Source organism: Chlamydotis macqueenii, chromosome 2 (assembly GCF_036417535.1).
Source record: "Chlamydotis macqueenii isolate bChlMac1 chromosome 2, bChlMac1.mat, whole genome shotgun sequence".
Classification (NCBI taxonomy): domain Eukaryota; kingdom Metazoa; phylum Chordata; class Aves; order Otidiformes; family Otididae; genus Chlamydotis; species Chlamydotis macqueenii.
The window spans coordinates 128739956-128760573 of NC_141557.1; the positions used below are offsets into that span (position 1 = coordinate 128739956).

General features: G+C 38.8%; 1 protein-coding gene across 1 annotated transcript; it reads left to right on the plus strand.

Annotated features, from left to right (window-relative positions):
- XKR9 (XK related 9) lies at positions 1–11173 on the plus strand. The gene is made up of 3 exons (XM_010115911.2): positions 1–389; positions 9217–9440; positions 10530–11173. The coding sequence occupies exons 1-3, from the start codon at positions 115–117 to the stop codon at positions 11171–11173; spliced, it is 1143 nt and encodes a 380-aa protein (XP_010114213.1). The 5' UTR covers positions 1–114.
- The last annotated feature ends 9445 nt before the right edge of the window (positions 11174–20618 follow it).

Sequence of the window (20618 nt, forward strand, 5' to 3'; positions counted from 1 at the left end):
ATGAGCAGGTGGTATCATCAGGAAGAAGACTCCATTGTGGGAAAGCATTTAGATGAATTCTGACTTTCATTTACATGAAGTAAGGAGAGAATGACAGCAGTGACAGTCTAATGCATGATGAAATTTACTAAGCAGAACTTTATTTTTTTAGTTGGTGGAATTATAATTTATGTAGTTGATATTGGAGTGGACTTCTGGGTAGCTAGTAAATATTTCTGTCAAGGACAATATTCTTGGAGTATATTGATACTGTGTTTTAGAGGTCTTTCATCATTAATAACTCAGATATTCAGTTATGAGTGGTTTAAGAACGACTGGGAAGGTACTGATACTTGGAAGCTGAAATGGATTTTTCTAGCTCATCTTTTTCAGTGTGGAATTTTTATAAGGTAAGCACATTTAAAAATTTATTTTAAAATGAGAAATCATGTTACTTCAAGCTAGTTTATTGAGAAATGCTTAATATGGCTTCAGGGACAACACCACTTCCGGCCTTAACAATTATTGCTCCAGGCAAGCAAATACATTTTTGTCTGCTTATGCCAGGGGTAAATTATGTCAGGTTTTGGTGGAGATGTAGATCTTCTTTCATTTTACCTGTAAGTAATAATTTTTATAATTCACAGCCTAACTCCATTTGATTCATCAGCCTTCTGATAGGATGTATTTAATAAAAATGCTTGCTTTACAGAGTAATACTGTTGTAACTGTAAGTTTTAAAAGTGGTATTAAGAAGGGAATTCATCTAGCTGCACTAAGCAGATGAGACAGTTGAAGTGCGAGGTAATTTTTGAACCTGAGGGTGTAACCATATGTAAAAAACCACCAAGATTCAGAAGAGACATGAGGAGTTAAATAGTTAGTAAGAATACCTGCAGCAGTACTTCCCACAGCGACTGAGTTAATGGTGACAGGAACTTTTGTTTGCTGAAAGGCACATGTCCAGGAATAGTTTTAAATACCATATGCTTAATGGTCTGTGGTGGCTTTTCTATGAAATGATCGTTGTCATTGTCATTATAGAGACAATTTGTGCCAACATTTTACTTCCATTTTAAAAATGAAGTGAAAAAAGTCCTGAATTTTAATTATTTTAGCTATGTAATGTGCAAGAAACATGAGTGAATATAGGCTTATTGGAGGCACTTAATAAAATACTTATTTAAAACACCTCCTCTAATTTCCTATACTATCTATGGACAGTGATGAAAGCTATATTTATGCCAATGTAAAAATTCCCCTCACACGTATGTTTTATTCACTTGATGTTATCATGGATTAAGGAAAATAATGGGGCTCTTAGGTGTCACAATCAACATTTTCTTCTAGATATTTTTTTTTCCTTTTGTCATAGAATCATAGAATAGTTAGGGTTGGAAGGGACCTTTAAAGATCTAGTCCAAGCCCCCTGCAAGAAGCAGGGACATCTTCAACCAGGTCAGGTTGCTCAGAGCCTCGTCCAACCTGGCCTTGAACGTTTCCAGGAATGGGGCTTCAACCACCTCTCTGGGCAACCTGTTCCAGTGTTCCACCACTCTTTTCTGTCAGCTTTACCTTCCTGCTCCTCCTCCTTTTACAAGCTTGAAGTTTTAGACTTCACAGAGGAGTATTTACTGACAGGTTTAATATTTCCGGGGTCAGGTATTAGAAAAACTTAGAAATACTGCATTTTGAAGAAAAAGAATATCCCTCTTCAATTTCTCTGGGGGGTTTCTTATTCGCTAACCAGATCCATGGACACAAGTTGGTTTGTGTGAGATATACCAAGACCTGGCCACAGGGACTCTGCCAGGTTCTGCCTTGTAGAGATGTCTCAGGGCCCACTGTGGCACTCTCCTTGTTGTCTGTCCCCACAGTTTTTCAACTTCAATATGGCTATGCGTGCCATTCTTGTGCTCGTGACTTACAAACCTGCCCTCCCTGAGTTTGCTTATTCCAAGGTAAATTAAAGCCAAGACCTCTTTGGTAACCTATGACAAATGTTAAACCAGTAACCACAGTGCAGAATGTCAGAAGCTACTTTTTCAATGTCTGTCTGAAAACCTCCGTTCTTCTCTTTTCTTTTCCATGACCTCATTCTCTGTAATCTCTTTAGGACTGTAATTCTAGTTTATCTTCTGGCTTCATTTTACACTCCCAGGTTGCCCCTAAAATTTGCTGCTGATTAATGCCTATCACAAAGGCCTCACCTTTCACCACAGACTTTCAAAATTCAGATCCAAGCTCCAATCATCTACAACTCTAGATGCTGTAATCTTGACATAGGGCTTTCATCTATTCAAAATGCTGGTTTTACAGACAAATTTTCACGGATTATCTTAACTCCAAGGTAATCCATGAAACTCCTAGATTTTCGTTAACTCGTACCCTTACCAATCAATACCTCTTGCTGCAAATTTCTATAATTTTCGAAGCTTCCTTTCCACAATTAGCCCTATCTTCTATGAGTGGTTTATTATGTAGCAAACGTAATTTTGCCCTTTGCACTGACAGTGTTGTCAACTTGGTCACCTGTTCTCTATTGCACAAATGATATTTTCTTCTATGCTGCTACTTACACTGGGAAAAAGTTTTCAAGTTGATATGTATAAATTACAAAGTTCTTTCAGCCACTCCTCATAATTCAGCTGTGTGATAACGCGTACTATGAAGTATAAGCTGATAACAACAAGTGGACATCTGTGCTTGTACCTTTATGATCAGCTATTATGTACTTCCTTTTGTATGTGTTTTCTTAGGTGTATCCACAAACAACTCCCCCCCCCCCCCCACCCCGTCCTCCCTCTTAGTCATCTGATTTAGCCAGTTAATTTAGACAATGAGTCTCTCAGGTTTATCTCTACAGTCAATAGATAAAAACAGATTTTGTCAGGAGCTGGGTCATACTTGTTAATGTGAGCTTTTCCAGAAGGTCATTTGGGGCAGGAACCTGTATTCTCCACTCGCTACAGAAGAAAATAGGGACCTAGCCAGTAAATACTGACTTGGTCAGTGAACTTAGGATGCCTGAAATTATAAGATGTGAATACACCTCACTAAATTATCTTTCTTCATTTCTTCCTTTCTTTCTTCCTTCTCTCATATGTCTTTTACACCTCTTGCTCCATCGTTGAAACAGGAAACTTCATAATGTTATGTTTGTACAGTGCACAGCACAATGGGAATAAGTCTGGTTATGTTATTACATGACCAATGCTAAGTAATAAATATGGAAATCATATATGTATATACACTTATGTACATTAAACTAGAGAATAAATGAAATTAAAATTATTTAATGTCTAATAAGACTTTAGTTTATTTTAATGGAAAAAGTGTAGACCTGTGATTATATTTCATATGAAATACTACTCTCTGCAAGGAGAAAAAATTAAGTTGGTAAAGTATATATTAGCTATGCTGACTGAAATTATTTTCAGCCTGACTCAGAAATGGGTCACACAGGTGTCAGTTGCACTGAGAACAGACTGCGGCATAACAGTCCACATTAAGATGATAGCACAGTCAGTGAATGTGGAAAAAGGGAACATTTCCCTGGGGCACCATACGAGTTCTGGGGTCCACTGATGTGTAGCAGTTTTCAGCACCAGTCAAGGACACCTGCAGAAGACTACATTTGAGCAATTAATAACCTTTACTGTCATAATAGAAGGTCAGAAAGGCAGAAGCCGTTGCAATATTGGCAGCTGCTGTTGTGTCTCTTGATGCTTAAAGGTAGGCTCAAGATGCCCTGCATCTCTGAGCAGAAGCAGACGAAAAAGATTTTTTTTTGCAAAGATGAATTCTAAATTCACAGCCAAACCAAGAATGGATCAAAAGTGAGGACTGAAGCTGATAACAGGCCTCTAGGATTTTATGTGTGTAACAAGAAGTTCCACAGGACAAAATAAATAGAAAAGTATGTAAGATACCAAGTTAGTGAGGTACAGAGAGTCACTTAAAAGAGGAAGGCTTGTAAATGCTACTTTGAGTGAGTTAGAGTTTACATAGTAATATGTGCTTGCTCACTTTTTCTTATTATAAATTTACTGTCCTGAGTATTGACTTAGTTGCATCAGTTTCATAGACTTAATCCAAACTTGTCAAAACCTAGAAGATTAAGTTTAACATGCAGCAGAGAATAATTTTCCTTAGATTAAGGATTTGTATGATGCTGCAAACTGTGACTGCATGGGATTAGAAGGGACAATCATTGCTGCCAGGTCTCTCTCACACTCTCCCTGCATGAATTTCTAAATGGCACCCAAATCTTTACCAGTGTAGTTTGATGAGATGAGATGTGTGGTGTAGTACTAGACCTGCTGTGGAAAGTCCTCATTGGAAATCTGTGGGGAAGCAGGTGATATGGCAGCACTAGCAAGGCAGCTTGCCTGTGATATCTGAAGGCTGTGAAGCAACAAAACCAAGTAGCTGTCACCTCTGTGAATTGCCAGTCGCACTCGGAGAGCCAAAGCCTTCCTAATTTTACAGGAGACCAGGAGCAAACTTCATCCCTTAAGAAACGATGATGGAAATGTAGAAGTGTCTCAAGAACAGAGATAGAGGAACTGTGTTTCAATGAGTGTTTAAAATAAGTAGGAGTCTTAACATCTATATTCTCCAGAAAGCAGCACTAAAAGGCAGAAACTTCTTTTTTTCCTATCAAAGTGAATATGATATTTAGAAACCCTGATAATTCTTTACTTTTCATATAAGACAATTCCAGTTGTAAAGAGATGGTGATTTTTTACTCTATTGGCTTCCAAGTAGCTTATATACTTTGGATTAATGAAAAAAAAAGATCCTTTATAATAAGTTTAGGGGGAGAAAAAGTAAATAGTAACCCTGCATTTGTCTATATTAATCACATACTACCCATACTCATTTCACCTTCAGTTTAAGATGTACCTCTACATAACCATTCCAATACTTTTAATTGATGTATTTTTATTCCAGTTGAAGTAGCTTTTTAAAAGCCTTTTTTTTTGGTTTATGAAGATTGAAACACAGAACTTCTATAGCAATAGATATATTATGGGAATATAGATTATGAGAATATAGATTATGGGAATATAATTATGATAGGTTCAGAGCAGGCAGAGTGTTTAGGTGAGCTGTGGGAATGATAAAGGAGAAAATTTGAGCCTGACCTTCCCTTTAGTACAGACTGAACTTTGCACTTGGCTGTGAATGCAATTGTCCAATGTTAGGCCTAAAAGCTGGCTATGGGCTCTTCCTAAAATGTCAGATATTGCATGCCAAATGGGCAGATGAGAATGGGAGTGTAAGCTCAAAATACTCTTAAAAGATGAAAAATTTATCACTGTGAACTACAGTAAATGACATAAGCACGTGGAGCTCAGGGAATACCACCTCACTTAATAAATAGTCAAAGAGCAATGGAAATATTTGGACTTTTCTAGAAAAAAAACAATGTGTTCTAGACAATAATCAAAGTCAGAAGTGGACTAACTGAAATAGATACAGGTAGTGAAAAATACTATGGCATGCCATCCTATAACACTATAAACCTAGTATACCGTACTCAGTTTAGAAGGAATATGCTTCCAAAAACTGACAAGTCATTTCAGGTGTGCATCCAACAGAAATGTTCCTTTTACGTGTCTGGTTCTTGCCTTGCATGTCATCTGCCTTCTCAGCTGTGAGCTCTGCAGCTCAAAATTTGTGCAGCTGGTTTCCACTTCTTGCTGCTTGGACAAACACAGGCTCCAGTGAGTGTGTCCATGGACAGCTAACAGATCGGTCTACTCAATTGTTTTCTCTTGAAAACATTACAAATTCTCCACATGTTTACATCTTGGATGCAAGAACCAGATGTTTTGGAATACTAATTGTTCTAAAAATTGAAAAAGCTATAGATGCCTTGCCAAACAGTTCAATCCTTTCCTTATGAGCGATTATTCAGAGACCAGTAAGATAAATACACAGAAACATAAAAGTGAGAAACAATTTCCTTTGGGAGTAAGTAATGGATCTAGAGCCAGCTCATAGAATCTGTATGTGGCCTGAATGGCAGGGCTGCCGTCTATGAATCTCTGCAAGGAGAAGAGCAAAGGATCTTCTCCTAAGGCTCTTCACTAGTAACATAGCTGCTCCACACCTACTACTGATGCTTCCAGGCTGCAATTCTCACTTGTATGGTCAACATGCTTTAACATAACAGGGAATAAGTTGTGATTCCTTTAGCATGCACCTAACCCAGGACCTGCAAATCTCAGCTGTCTCTCTTGTAGCTGTAGAAGAACCCCTGATGCTGTCTCCCATGTGGTCAAAGGATTTGGTCGTTAAAGATGGTGAAGGTGTTAATTTTTTAACACTTGGAGGAGCCAGGAATTCTTCCTAGCTCCCCTTGTAAGCAGGAGGGGATCGTGCTCCAATGTCATATTGGGAGAGATGAGTCTGTGAGATCTGGGTGTCTAATGATCTCCTGCCCCCTGTTTTCTATGTAGGGGAAATGCAACTGTATGGATTTTGTGGGATCCGTAGCGTGTACGATCCTGCAGACAACCAGGGAGTCGGGACCCTGCAGAACTTCTGCATGAATCTTGAAATAATCTCAGATGCAGCCTTAGGGAATGGAAGTAGGAGGCACATTAAGGCATAGGACCTTGCCTTTCTCAGCTGGCACATTAGCAGGCTTGTACAACTGCGTAAGATAAGCGAGTGATGGTTTGTGATGGGTTCTGCTTGATTCTCAAGAAAATAGATCTGAATAAATGATGTAGTCTTCATAATCCAGATGGCAAAATTCTTCTGTTGAAAGGGAAGACCTTAAGCCATGTTTATAATACTAGAAAAATTGGCTGAATAGCACTGAGTTTTCTTGAAAAAGGACTGCTTTTGCTCTTCTTGACTGCTAGTTATAGTCAAAATGGGTTCACTGGAGAAGAATATTGGAAACTCAAGACATTTGGGAACTGAATTGGTAGAAATAGGTTTGAAAATGATGTCTGAAGGCTTTTATGCTCTAAATCCGGTTTACATGAAAACACACAGGAACAGCATACCTATAAAGCCAAGAACTTGTTATTAGCATAAGTGAAATTCTAACAATTGATTCCAAGAATCTTTATTAGCCTAGATCTATTTATTGCAGGAAAATAAAGAGTACTTCTATGTATAAAAAGTTTCAGTAACAATAATACTGTTATAATTGTGACACGCATATTTCTTAGTTCCTATCCCTCTTCTTTGTGTTTTGCTCACCTTTCCTCCACTCCTCTGGGTCTTAAGGTCAGCAGTTTCATTCTGGTGCTTGGAGGGGTGTTATGGGTGTTACCAGTGTCTGGAGTCTTGCTGAGAGGAACATGATGTTCATGTTTATGGTTTCTTCTGCTTCACTTTTAGGATCCACTTTGGGTCTTTTTTGCATGTTTGCTAACACACTTTCAGACTTTGCTTTCTCTTCTTTCCTCAGCAACTTCATGTTACATCCAAACTTAGTATCTATGGAGCCTTTTATACATTTTAGATACAATTTCTTTGTTCTCTTTGTTAGCTATTGTGAGTTGAGTTGTCTATAATCATGGAGTCTCCAGTGTCAAGCCAACCCTTACCATCCTATGTATGCACTCTTCTACACTGTGTCCTGTATCTCCACATCTCAGGACCTCTGCCCTCATACCAGGACTATATTTCTCTATCCTACGTCATCATGTCTGTCAGAAATATCTCATTCAATACAGAATATCTGCTTGTTACTGTTACCTATGCAAAACTATGGCTGTACCACACAAAAATGAACAAAAGGAAAACAAATTAACCACCTGGTCAGTTGGAAGGAATCACCAATTTTTCTGCAGAAAACTCAAGCTAAACTAAGTAACACAAAGTTACAGACAGGCCAAGAAAATTTCAAACAGAGCAAGCCTGACAAGGCTCAGTCCTGAGGCCTTGCAAATCTTGTGCCGTATTACTGACAATGACAATGCCTGTTACGGTGCTGCCGAGTTACAAGGCTTAAGTCTGCAATCTTCACAGCCAGTGCTACTGACCCCTTGAAGTCAAGTAAGCAGCAGAAGACAGCAAGCATGGCTTTGCTTCCAGATAGGATTTACATGCATACTTATGCGGATAATTCTCCCTGCTTTCCTTTGTTAAATTGTTCCAAAAGAGTGTTTGCTGTTGAACAGTCAAGGTCATCCATCAGGGCTGTGCATCTCTGTGTGCGAGTCCCTTAGGGGCAGCAGAAATACTGTAATTTCCAGCAGCTGGCATTCTGGTCATACATCAGGTTGTAGCCACCATCCTGTTTTCCTAAACACAGCTGTAAAGATTGCCATCTACAACAGCTGGTTCCTCCCTTAATTATCAAAAGAGTTTTTTATCAAAACATAAGGGTTCTCTCCCCTCTAAGGTGCTATGTCCACCTCCAGGTTTTGAAAATGGGAATGAGAGCTAGGTTTTATTGGCATTAGAGATGTCCCAAACAAAAAAGGTTCTTTACCACACCGGTTGCAACTAACAAATTTCATGTATCTTTGCATTTACTGCTCTTTCAGAGGAAATGTTCATTTAGGCTTAATTGAAAATAAACTAGAATGGTTCCAAAAGCCATTCAGATGCATTCATTTGCCAAGGCAAATGGCTTGTCTATGTAAAACTGCTCAGATTATTAATAGAATCTGTCATTCCAGGAAATCAATGTGTCTTGAAAGTAGTTTTCTGAAGTGAAAGTCTTCCTAAGCATTTAGAAAATAATACTGTAGTGATTTTTTTTAAAAGACTGTTGTGTGTTGGCAGTTCATCAGACATTATCCTCGGGGCTTATGGATCTGTATCATATTTATATAGCTGTGGATGCTGACAGCTGGATATTCACTAATACCCTTAAAGGGTACAAAGACAGTGAATGAGTATCTCAAAGAGAGACTGAGAAGAGATGCTAAGGGAATTTTCAGAAATGCAGCACTTTTAAAGAAGTAAGAACTTACAAAAATAAAGCTTGTAATCTTTATTCAGGCAAGTCTCATTCTGTTCTACTAGTTTTCACATTGCATTGGTATCACTGGTTATAAATGAATATCTGATAGCACTGCTACCAGACGGATATTGGACCAAATGTTGTCTTAGTAGAAGGTGCTGGATTACATTCAAAGATGAAATGTGAAAGGAGAATTAAATGGGAAAAATGGGAAAAATTGTTGTTAGGCTATATCATTTTACTGAGTTGTGCTTTTAAAAAATGCTATCTAATCAAGTCTTTTTTTTTAATAGGTACTGGTTTGCTTTGAAGTACGGCTGCCAAGCTGCATTTAAACAAAACAGCAGCGGAGGTGCATCAGAAAGAGACCCTCCCAACTTCATTCAAAAACAAGCCATTGATGTAGTGACTGATATTAATATGCTCAGGGTATTCAAGACTTTTCTTGAGACCACACCACAGCTTTTTGTCCAGATTTACATCCTCATGGAACATGGCAAATATAATTTCTGTCAATGTGAGTTGGTCTTTCTCCTTAGTTTGCAAGTTGAGTATCTTACCTAAAAAGATAACTCATATGACTGGATAACATTTTAAACATACTTTGTAAAACACTCACTCCACTGTTTACTTTGCATTTAGTTACACTTCCATATTTACTCTGCATTTAGTTAGAATTTCTGTCTAGTAGATGGTCTGTTCTGCTAAATCCACGAGAAGAAAGATTTCTCTATAACAAGTCATAATATCTAACAGAAATATAATGATACGTTATTTGAAAATAAGCTATTGGATACAATTAGTGTATCATTTGCAGAGCAGTTTGTTTTGTGTGCTTTTGCTTACAGTTTCTTTTAAAAATGTTAACTGCTCATCTTGAAATCAGCAATGTGTTTAGGGCATCCCTGTGAGCTGTCACTACCATCACCCACGTATTACAGATGAGGGACAGAGTCAAAAAACCCTAAGGGCATGTCAAGCATTGCCGAGCACAATAGGGTGAAGAGACACTGGTTCAACTCTCAAAAGCAAGACAGCAGCTGTACCATTTCCAGCTCTAAAACTAGCAGTATTATTGGTTGGAATTTATCTAACCAAATGGAGAGATCTGTACTGCTGTCTAGTGTTGCTTTGTAGACCATGGAGTCTATAGGTACTCAGACAAAATAATCAGACAAATCTCGTCTTAAATAGGAACACGTTAAGAGTCAAGTCTTAGTTATATATTTCTGCATTATAAACGCCCCAGAGTCAATATCAGTTGCTGAAACTTAAGATTTTATGGGCTAGTTGCAATACTTTGGGAATTTCTAAGTCATCTGTGTAAGGAGATGGCAAATATGACACACAACTTCCATGAGTCTATCAATGGCCAGAGGCTGGGCAGGATGACATAAGCATACCAAGCAGCATTAGATGCCTAGATTTAGGTAACTGAACTGCACCTTAAATTTAAGGTGACTTGTTCAGAAGCATAGAGGAAATTAACAATAGGTATAAAGAAAGTAAAGAAGGCATGAACTTGTCCAAAAGTTCATTCAGAAATTATAATGTAAAATAAGTATCTTTTTCTTTGGTCTAACATTTTCCCTTGTGTTCTGTTTAGATGCTGCCATTATGATGTCTTTTTGTGGTATCTCCTTTTCAATGGTTGATTATCAGATATCGTTACGAAAATCTCTGCCTGATAAAGATGAATTTCGTGTGCTTCCCAAGTTAGTGTATCTCTTCTATAAACTGCTTACCATCACTTCTTGGATACTCAGTATTTCACTGATCACTCTACTAAGTATTAGAAGTTCTGTAATTCTGCTGATATTTCTTTGGATCTCTGGCTTCACCTGGACTTTGAAACAATGTACGACATTTTGCAAATCTAAGAAGATGGAATATCTGTACAGAACTGTTGTTGGAATCATTCTAATTTTTACCTTTTTTAACATAAAAGGGAGAAAAACAAAAGTTTGCATTTCTATTTATTATGCTACTCACACTATTGTAACTCTAGGTATTTTGTTTGTATATATGTTTTGGAAACATTCAGTTATCAAGGAAATACATTACACAATTGTAAGCATCCTAACAATTCTTAGCCTGGTGTTAGGTATTATTTTTCTTGTTGTTTACTACAAGCATTTTCATCCCACTGCTTATTGCAGACCACAGGCATGTTCAGATGAAGTTGATGGAGAGACAGGACAAAAAGGTAGAGTCGAAACTGGTAGATTTCAAAATTTCATAGTGCAATGAACAGTATAGACTTTTTTTTTTTTCTTGTAGACTTCAAAGCAAATACTTGCTGATCAGTCTGTTTCTCTGTCATTGTTTTTCACATATCATCACTGAGTGGTATATAATACACCAGAGTTATTTGCTCTGAATAACTATGGTTTTCTATGATGCTGTACAAGGCGTTTATAATATGAATATTTCTCTATGTGCTGGTCAATGTTACTTTGGAAAAGAAGCAATTTAATCTATCCATCCAACACAATTCACTGTTTTAGTTTTTAGCAATGCAAACAAAACAGGAAAAGGAAAAAGTTAATAAAATGAAAGCTAGCATTAAAAACACACTCAATTTATGTTGATGTTAAAAACAAGGCTTGCTTTTCTTTTCCTGCTGGAAGGAAAGAGGAGAGCATTTGAAATAATTGAGAGCAGTGATCAGTCATCTGCTTCTCCCCGTTAGCGTAAGAGCTGCAGTACTTTAGATGAACATAGCTACAAACCATACTGCCTTCTCCCTAAATATCCCCTAAGGAGGAACAGCTTTGATTTATGGTTCAATCACTGTCTTGTCATAAGGAAATCTGGGGAGATCTTTTCAAGTATTTTATCTTCTAGGTGTTTTAATGACGCCTTTATTGTTTTTGTTCTGCTAATCTTTCACACAACCTTCTGTATTTAGGGGTGATGCCAGCTTGTTGTTCTGGATTATAATAGCAGCCTGAGTGATTTATGGATGGCAGCAGGAGTCTTGCAGATAAAGGAAGAACTATCTTCCCTGAAGCCTTCCTCTCCTTTGAGCTCTAAGATGTAGTACTTCAAATGCTGGTTTCCACTGAAACAGGGGGCTATGCAAGGTATGCAGTGGTGCAGCTCTTTTTGTCTTTGTCATGGGAGAAAAAGGAAGCAAATGTTCTGATGCATTGCACTCACAGGGGCTGGGAAATGATGGAATAACCAGCCTGTCCATCAAGAGTTTTTCGCAGAAGGCAGAGTGAAATTAGCCAACATCTCAGTCATGTGTTCAAATGCTGTATCAACAACAGAGGCAATAAACTTGAGAGCCATAGCTTCCTCAGAAGTAAAATCTAAGGGGAAGTCTTTCAGAGCTGCTGGGTTTTAAATCGGAATTATGAAAACTGGGGCTCTTTCTCTTCCCTCCTTTCCCCTTCCAATAATTCACTTTTGCAGTTTGAGTAGCCATAGGCAAAGGGAGGAAACAAGGTTTGAGAAAAGAGACTAGAGATAAGAAAAACTGATAAACTTCACCAGGAACCAAATCTATTAGCATTATTAATTGACAGCAATCACCCCTGAAACTTTAGAGGAAGGGCTGATGCTTGGTTGACACTTAGGGTGCTGAAGAGCTGTGTCCTGTCACTCCTTTGTCAAGTCCGTAGACTGCAGGCTGGCTTTTACTTGTTACCCTTCCAGCCTTAGCAGAGCTCAGGGAATCCGCTAAACATGTTTCTTTCCTGTTGCATTGCCATTGTTCTCTTTACCAGGCCAAACACTTACATCTCCTTAATCCTATTTAAGGAAATTCATTTCTAGGTGCATATCTTGGATTGAATGGTCTGCCTTTCTGAGGATACACCTGAAAAAGCAGTGTAGTAAGAAGAATTTACTTCTCAAATCCCTCATTTCCACTTAGGAGTAGTTAGACTGTGAGTCTAGAAGTTAAGACATAAAAAAACACAATCCATGAGACCTAAGCAATAGTTTTTCTAAAATGAATATATTAAACAGCACCTTCAAGTGAAGGTGCTGGTGCTGCTCTACTCTGGAAAACAGATTTGCAAAGGCTGCATAGGTACAAGAAAAAGCTCAGGGCTTCATTGTGCTTTGTGCATCAAGATTGCCCCAAGTTCTGTCCCCTTTATCTACAGAGTATTTATTTATTTGCTACCCTTGGCAGCAAAACGCATGCCTGGTTTTAGGCTGAAAGTGCTCTTATTTTTCTATGAAAAAATAGGTTCCTAAATAGTGAAGACTATCCCTGTATTGCTTCACACACTTATTGTTTGTTCATCTGAAATCCTGAGAAGGGACTAGGGTAAGGTAGAGTGGAAAAGGGAGAATATTATTTCTATCTTACAGAAAATTACAAAATTTTCTGTCCTCATTATTTAGAACTTGAACTTGTACATTATCTGAGAAGCAGATCTCTGGGGAAACATGAGCTTCTGAGGAACCCTAGTGTGGGAGTTTCAGTCCTGGGGCCTCTAGGTTGTCTGCCAGATGCCAGAAATCTGGAGCCTGAGTTGCTCTGGAAGAAGGTTAGTTTCTGGTGAAACAAACCAAATTTGTCTTGGTGATTTTTTTTTCCCCCGTTTCTGTGAACTGACAAATTCCAAGTAAAAATATTCCATTGCCATCTCACTGGCAAACTGTTAACACTTCTTTTATTTCATGGGAAGAAAGTTGAATGTTGTGCTGCCTTCTGTTGTTCTCCTTATGTATGTCTCCTCATTTTCTCTTCTGTGCCACTGAGAAAAATGCTATACTGAAGTTGAGCTGGTAAGAAAGGCATCTAGGTGTCTATTTCTACCAGAGTGATACAAATATGCACTGAACACAATTATTTAAGTTTCAATCCCTATTTTATGCTTGTAAGTCCTAGTGGACATAAATTTAGCCATATCCTAAAACTGGGAAATGATCCTTTGGGAAATCATGCAGATTCTTTTCCTAAAGCTTAAACAGATCTGTGGTATCCTGCCACAGATACTGTAAATGTCTCCTTTTTGCTGTCACCGGTCAGAGAGCCTGAAGAGATGAGAATTCCTGTTAGTTTGTCCCCTGTAGACTTTTATTTATTTATTTTCAGCTTTGATGCCCTCCCTTTCTTCTTGACCTTGAGTTCAAGATTTGCACTTGATTTCCCTAATTTTCATGGTTATGAAATTGGCTTCTAATAAATTTGGTCATTCTAACACAGAATCAGTGTAGCAGGGAGGACAAGGAAGCACATGAATTGATTCTAGACACATTTCATACCATCAGTGACCACTTCAGACAAAACAAGCAAAGCCCCACTTCACCTAGGTGTAAAGTTCAAACAATAGACTGCATACAGATCCTTTCTGTTCCTCAACTACTCTTAAAATTCAGCTGCCACTCAGTTCATGCATTGTGCCTGACCTTGTCATTTTAATCTAACTGCAAATTGAAAACAAATGTTTTTTTTTCTTTTTTTTTTTAATTAAGTATGCCCATTACATCTTACAAGAAGTATTTTAATAACTTAAATAAAAATAATAAACAATTTCTTCCTGTTTTGACTACTGTCAGACTTGGGTAAGAGGGACAACATTCAACAGAATTGTTTTAATTATCTTACTAATATTCAACGTGCCATTTGATGGCATGGGTGAGCTCACCTGATGTACCACAGATAGCACTGATTTATGAAGCCATAATTGGGTTTCCAATAAACATTTGTCAAAATAATGTATTCATTCAAACCAAAGCCCTCTTTATTTATTCATATAAAAGAGCACTTAACTTTCAACAAAGAATTGCCTGCCATCAAAAACACTCCATAAACGGAGGAAATTTATGAAGACACAGTACCAGAGGGTGATCAGTGGAAGAATAAAGTTCACTTTAACCCTTCAGAGTGCTGAGTTCCACCTTTTGCTTGTTACCGGTACTATACATATTTCTTCCTAAAAGCACTAAGCCCAAGCACTAACCTTTGGGTATTTAGACATTTAAGTACCAGCTATTTTTTTCTACCATGGAGTCTTAAGTATCTAACACAATTTCAAAACTAACATCTCTTATTTTTGTTATGCAGTGTAGAAGGATGCATGTAGCTCGAAGTTAACTGCTTTTAGGCTTACCTATGTTCTGCCCACAGTTTTCATCATGTATGTATTCTACCAAAAAAATATAAGGTTTGAGAGTTTAACCAACTTATCTTGTCCGAACTTGGGACAACACATGTACTTGTCATCCATCCAACTGAAGCATTTCCCTGTTCTACCTCTTTGTGCTCTTCTCTACTTCCTAGCACTTCAGTTTCATTTTACAGATTTTTAATGGAAGAATAGCAAAGTACATGGTCTGTACAATCAATATTTGAATGGAGTGCAGATAACATCTTGTAATCTATCTTCACAAAAAAATTTTCTTCTTTTACCTCCAAATAGCTAATGTAAAACAAATACAAGTCATGGTGAAGATTCCCACTATGTGAATCTTACATTTACTAGATTAGTGGCATGTAGACTTTGGTGGGATACAGGAAGGATGCTTCAAACTTACCTTAGTCTGCTGACACCTGTGGAAACTACAAACTGCACTGGTCTTCTCATGATTGGATGTTGGTTTCCATACATGTTTCTACTTTTAGTACACTGCTTTTATTTACGATAGTGAACACAGCAGTAAATAACAAAGCAGAATGAGAAAGGATTTCAAGTGCACATTCGTGCCTCAGAAACTGCAGTGTGATTTCACTAATCTTGATACGAAATCTTCATTGTTATTAGTGTTACTGTTACTATTATTGGCACCTTGTCCAGGTGTCTAGGATGACAACACTTAGAAGAATATATAATTGTTGCAAATGGAATGCAACAAAAAATTGCTAATAAAGTTCTCTCGTGCTTTGTCTGCTCAGCACTTATAAGTGACCTTAAGCCTCTCTGATTAAACACAGGTATTTTGTAATGGGAGTGTACAAATCTCTTGGAAAAGAGATGGTTACCCATTTGCTTCTGTGGGGAGTAGGTCAGCTGCTGAAAATCAAGGGCTAAATGTCCCTGGACAATTCCTGGCTGCTTTGAGAAAGTAAACGACAAAGCTGCATGTTTGAAGGTCACTTGCAAAGACAAAGGCATGAAGATGGAGAGGAGGCATAGCTAATAGAGACAGTGGGAGCTGGAGATTTTCAGCCATTTTCCACACAGCGTGCTCCACATATTGGGTCAAGCCGAAAGTGTGTCATACTGTAGTACAGCAGAAAGGGACCTCAGACATCATTTTGTAGTTTGTTGGTCCTACAGCAGGACCAATGTGCTTGGCAGAAGTTTTCTAACTGGTTCTGAAAAACACAATGTCCCAGGTAATCTCCCCCACATCTACGCAGTCTTGTCGGTCAGAAGCCTCCTGTGTCCAGTCTCTTTACTGCAGTCTGAGCACCTTGTTTTCTTCCCTGCCTTGCACAGCAGATGATTTTCTGCTTCTGTGAAGTAGTATTTTACATGTTTGAAGATCATTATCATGCTCTCAGACTTCTCAGAATGCCAAGCACATGAATCACCTTATCATGTATGTCTTATCTTCTAGACTGAAAATCCTTCCTGCTACTTTCTCTTCCAGTTGACCATGTCCTCCTTGAAGTGCAGGATCAATATCTTTATGCAGTACTCTAGCTACTGCTGACAATATCTGATGGATTACTTCTCGTGTCCAGAGGCTATAATCCTATTTTATATCATAGTTGCAGGTTTCGTCTTTTTTCATGACATCATGACTTTCAGTGACTTATGTTCAATGCACTGTAGCACAAATATTTTTGTGCAGAAAGATTATGTACTACAGGTCTCTCCCAAGCTATTTTGGGCTGTATTTTGCTGGGCTATGGTCATTCCTAAACTTAGATTTAAAAGGATAAGTCTTAGTCACTGCTCAGTAGCTTTTGTCAGCACTCCAAAGCAGTAGAACAGTACCTCATACAGCTCTGTGCTCCTTTGCCACCGTCACTAGTGTGTGGCAGCGTTACCTGGGTGGTGTTGATACCCTTAATTGTAGGTTGGAATTTATCTCAGTTTTCTCCCATACATAATGAATTCAAATTGAATGTTAAGTAGCATAGGGTCCTCTACAGTCAACGGAGAACAAAAGAAAATCACACTGTCATCCTGTCTACCCTGCCACCTATTTAGGATGTGACAAACCTTCCTTTAGAGATGCCCTTTCCCACTGGCTACAGAAGGAATGTTGAGGGGATGCAGTTTAGGTAGGTAAAACTAAGTAACATAACTCACCCTTTGCACAGTAATTCTATCACATGTAGCAGAACCTCAGTAAATTTTCAAGAAGTCTTTCTTCAGACCATTTATATAGGGAGCATAGGGATATTAGTTGGCTATTTCAGCCATTGAAAAGCTAAAAACTGAATCGTGGGAATGCCTCTTCTTTCTCCTATAGACATGGACTTCTCTGAGATGCTGAGATCCTTTGAATCTCATTTGCTTCTTCTGCATAGTGGCTTACATTTAGCCTTTGAGACTCCCTTATTAAAGCTTTTGGACCATTTCTGAACAGCATGTTGAAATAAATAACCTTCCTCTGAAACGAAGTATTAATGCCTTCAGTGCAGTAAAGCAACCAACTCAAGTATTATAAAGCTACATGCATATCAGCTTGTATTAGGTTTTGCTTAGGTGCAAGTTGCTGATATGACCCTATAGTATTTTCTCACTTGATAAGAAAAGTGGGAGGAACTTATCCCTGGTGAATTCTCCCTGGGTTCTCTACCATGGCATCGACTACATGAACTGAGTGTGACCTTACAGTCTGCAAAGCTGAATGGCACAGTTACATAAAGACAAGGCTAGGCCACATAACATGGAAGAAGTCCCTTATAAACAGCTTCTTAAATGACATTGTCAGAATTTGCATAGGCTAATGAGCTTCTGCTTTGGGAAACAGTTATCGTAACCAAAAGCTTTTTTAAAAAAAGTGTTATTTTTCCAGTTGTGCGTCCATTTCTACTGTGTTCTGTTACACAGTCTAGGGAATTTTATGAAAATAAATAAGCATGGCAGTTTCAAGCAAGAATGCCTATTGTCTGAAAAAAAAGAATATAAAATTATAATTAGTGATGTGATGTCTCTATAATTATAATCAGACTTGAACAACAATTGTAGTTATCAGTAACTAATTTATGCCTTTCTTAAAAAAAAATTAAAAAAACACCAAAAGCCTTCTCTCACTTATGTTCTTCCAGCCAAAGAAATAATATTTACATGTATGTATTTCCTCTCTACTCTGCTCTTTTGAGACCCTCACCTGGAGTAGTACTGTGTTCAGCTTTGAGGACCTCAATATAAGAAGGATGTGGACCTGTTGGAGCGAGTCCAGAGGAGGCCACAAAGATGATCAGAAGGCTGGAGCACCTCTGCTATGAGGACAGGCTGAGAGAGTTGGGGCTGTTCAGCCTGGAGAAAAGAAGGCTCCAGGGAGACCTTATAGTGGCCTTCCAGTGCTTAAAGGGGGCTTATAGGAAAGGGAGAGAAACTTTTGACAAGGGCACGTAGTGATAGGAGAAGGAGTAGTAGCTTTAAACAAAAAGAGGGCAGATTTAGATTAGATGTAGGGAAGAAATTCTTTACTGTGAGGGTGGTGAGGCACTGGACCAAGATGCCCAGAGAAGTTGTGGATGCCCCATCCCTGGAAGTGTTCAAGGCCAGGTTGGATGGGGTTTTGAGTGACCTGACTGAGTTAAAGATGTCCCTGCGCATGGCAGGAGGGTTGGACTAGATGGATGGACTAGATGGTTGGACTAGATCTTTAAGGTCCTTTCCAACCCAAACCATTCTATGATTCTATGATTTGGAAGTATAATTAAAGCAGCTGGGTGTGGTCTTCCTCAGTCAGAAAGAAAAACAAAACACAAAACCACAAGGGTATTTTTTCTGTTAATGAGGGATTGTGCATGGGAGAACACAAACAAATAACTTGCAAGCCTTGTCATGGGCAATAATTGTTTTCACCCCACCCCAGAGGGCTGGACCTCTGAGGCTCAGCGGTTACCAGACTCCATAGGTAAGATGGGTGGCCCCTTGTTTGCTGGTTAATGGCTACTTATTGCACGTTTTGAGAAAGGATGGAGTGAGTTTTCAGCTCGTCCACTTAGGAAGAAAGGAACAGAATCTCACTAAAATAGTAAGTCTTCTACTTCCAGCTTCAATTTATCATAAAATGTGCAAACGCATGACTGTCAAAGCAATGATTTATTTGCTGCTATGAAAGTCCCAACAATATTGTGTCAGTGGTATCTTATGCACGTGTCAGACAGCCATACACCAAGCCAAGAATTCTGCATGATTTAAGACCTCCATCTGAATTTTTATTTTAAAAAAGCTTTTTCTCAGCAGTAGATTAGAGAGAATCTGTGGTTACTGGTACAGTTTACTTTAGCTGATCTGAGGAAGTTGATGGATGTCACTCAGGGGAATAAACTGATCAATTCAATATGGTACTATGCTAAAAAAATAATAAAAGCCTGTTTCATAACTTTTAGAAGACTGGATTCTCCTACTGCCTACTGAGCTCTAGAAGCAGGTTCTCAGTAACTGCAATTCACCATTGCTCTATCATCTGGCAGTCAGGGTACAGCCTGAGAAGGCAGCACATACAACATTCATCTTCTATATCTTGAAATTACAAGCAATTAGAAAATAATTTCAGAATATACTTGCCTGTACCTTGTTCCTCTGACATCTTCATTTTCCATTAAGGCCTGTCTGGCGCTTCTTCAGGAGTTAACTCTGCTGCTACTGTTCACCATTAAGCACCTTTGCATGATGCCCTGGCAGTCTATGCATGGGGAGGTCAAAAGGTAGAAGGATTTTGGATACAACCTAAGTGGGAGCAAGATGTGGGGTAGAGAGAAAGGAGAGGCAAGTTAGTCCCTGCTCTGTTCCAACACAGAACTTCTTTTTCAGCTCAGTTTCCACTAGTGCCCCGCTTGTACCCGTGGAGAGGGCATGAGCCCAGCTCTTGTGCAGAAGGAAAGGGGCAAGAGCCTGGCTGTGCAGTCAGAGAACCACCTTGAAGAGAGGCTCTTAAGCAGCAGGGGTGAGGTGCAGCACATCTAAAAATAATTTGAGTTGCATGGTTCCCTTGCTTCTGCAGGCTTGATTATTGCACATACATGGACTAATTTTCCGCATCTTTCCCTTTGTGTCCTTTCCTTCCATTCATCCACATGTTAGAATGCCGTGCAGCCTCCCCTTTTCTTTCAGATGAGAAATGTTGCGTAGTCCACCTGTTTCTATACCAGAGGCCCTGTAACATCTTTTCCAGGAACTTTTTTCCAGTGTCCTTTCCACCTATCTTTCCTATCTCAGGCAGTCTGTTAATCTCCCATTTCAGCTATTTTCCTGCTCTTGTGGCTCATCCTCAGTTTCCCAGGTCTCATTCTCCTCCTTCATGCTTTTATGTGTTTTCTCAATCCTCCAGTGCCTACACTAGTACCATTGCTGTACTTGTGGCCCTGAGATAATTTTGTTACTCATTTATGACTTCTTGTCTTTCTGTCCACCTGGGTCACAGTGACAGAATGGTTGAAGATGAAGAGGACCTCTGTAACTCATCTGGTCCAACCCTCCTGCTGAAGCAGGGCCACCTAGGGCCTGTTGGGGCCTTAGGAAGTTGAGATAAAACATACTGTGTTGGAACATGCTAGTTACTGCTGTTATTCAATCTACATTCAGTTGCAAATGTG